The sequence below is a fragment of the Histoplasma capsulatum genome, genomic scaffold, assembly GCF_000149585.1.
Source record: "Histoplasma capsulatum NAm1 scaffold_201 genomic scaffold, whole genome shotgun sequence".
Lineage (NCBI taxonomy): Eukaryota > Fungi > Ascomycota > Eurotiomycetes > Onygenales > Ajellomycetaceae > Histoplasma > Histoplasma mississippiense.
In genome coordinates, this window is record NW_001813781.1 from 1 (window position 1) to 1,332 (window position 1,332).

Here is a 1,332-nt window from a genome sequence, read left to right on the forward strand (position 1 = left end):
AAGCCAAAATTGACGTCGCAGAGGCTCGAATGAGAGGTGAAATTGGAGAGGCCGAAAAGCGAGGCAAAACAAAGCAAGAGATATCCAAAATTGATGCAGAAACTGCCGTTCTAGAAACCAAGCGCCGAAGCGAGAAGGCGCAGGCAGATGCTCAGCTTACAAATCGCCAAACAGAGCTCGATATGGGCATTCGACTTGGGAAGATATCCGCTCAGCGCCAAGCAGAGATGAAAGATGCCGAGTTGCAGAAACAGGTCGAGACCAAACGAGCAGAAACGGAATTGGAACGCCTGCGGGCAATCGATGTGACCAAGAGCAAGATCTCAAGGGAGGCTGCTGAACAGAACGCTGATGCAGACCTCTACACCAAAATGAAAACCGCTGACGCTGTGATGTATAAACAAAAGATGGACGCTGATGCACACTGTGAGTATTTGGCCACTCCCCGCCCACTTCATCTGACTTTGGAATCATCTGAAACCCCTCACTAACCCGTGGACTGCCTCTAGACTATCGCGTCTCCAAGGATGCAGAGGCGGCATTTTTGGCAAAAACGAAAGAGGCGGAAGCTGCCTACATCGCGAAGAAAAAGGAAGCTCAAGGTATCGCCGAGACGGCCAAGGCTTACGCTGCGATGGCAGATGTATTTGGCGGACCGCAGGGCTTCCTACAATACCTTATGATTCAGAATAAAACGTACGAGGCACTCGCCAGAGCAAATGGTGAAGCTATCAAAGGCCTTGAACCCAAGATTACGGTCTGGAACACCGGTTAGTTTATCCGCTCCCTCACGCAAAATGAATTTTCCTGTTAGTTCGGCAACTAAAGATAGCGCAAATCCAGGTTCATCTGGCGATGCGTCACAGGATACCACTGCCCCAATCCGGAACCTCATGCAAAGCCTTCCACCGCTTTTCTCCACTATCCATGAGCAAACTGGGATCTCTCCCCCGACGTGGATGGCTCAGCTTCCGCACACCCAAAATCAGCTAAACTCTACTAGACAAGCTAATGACATTCAGGCGAAGCTCAAGTAGCCCTTCTATAAATGAAGAACCATAAATTTTGTGGTTTGATCTATCCTTATGAAATATCATGTGGGAGGAAGCATCTATCTGGTTGGTTTTATGGGACTCCTACTTCCGCTTGCTTGTCGGTCTTTTTGGTTATTTCGTTGCATTGTACAGTACAATACTTTCCTTTTATCTTCAATTCGTTCTTTCTCTCCTTTTACCACTCCCGGATTTCAACCCGGAATCTGATACCCACAAACTACCGCTCAACAAGAAGCGGACAGATCTTCTCATTTTCCAAAGTTTCTTTTCTTTTCCT

The 1,332-nt window shown here is 47.8% G+C and overlaps 1 protein-coding gene across 1 annotated transcript; it reads left to right on the forward strand.

Annotated features, from left to right (window-relative positions):
* Window positions 1-29: 29 nt before the first annotated feature.
* On the forward strand, window positions 30-1,037 carry HCAG_09309 (predicted protein; the record flags this gene model as incomplete). The annotated part of the gene is made up of 3 exons (XM_001535720.1): window positions 30-426; window positions 510-770; window positions 844-1,037. 3 exons carry the CDS (start codon window positions 30-32, stop codon window positions 1,035-1,037), a joined length of 852 nt encoding a protein of 283 aa, XP_001535770.1.
* Between the last annotated feature and the right edge of the window lie 295 nt (window positions 1,038-1,332).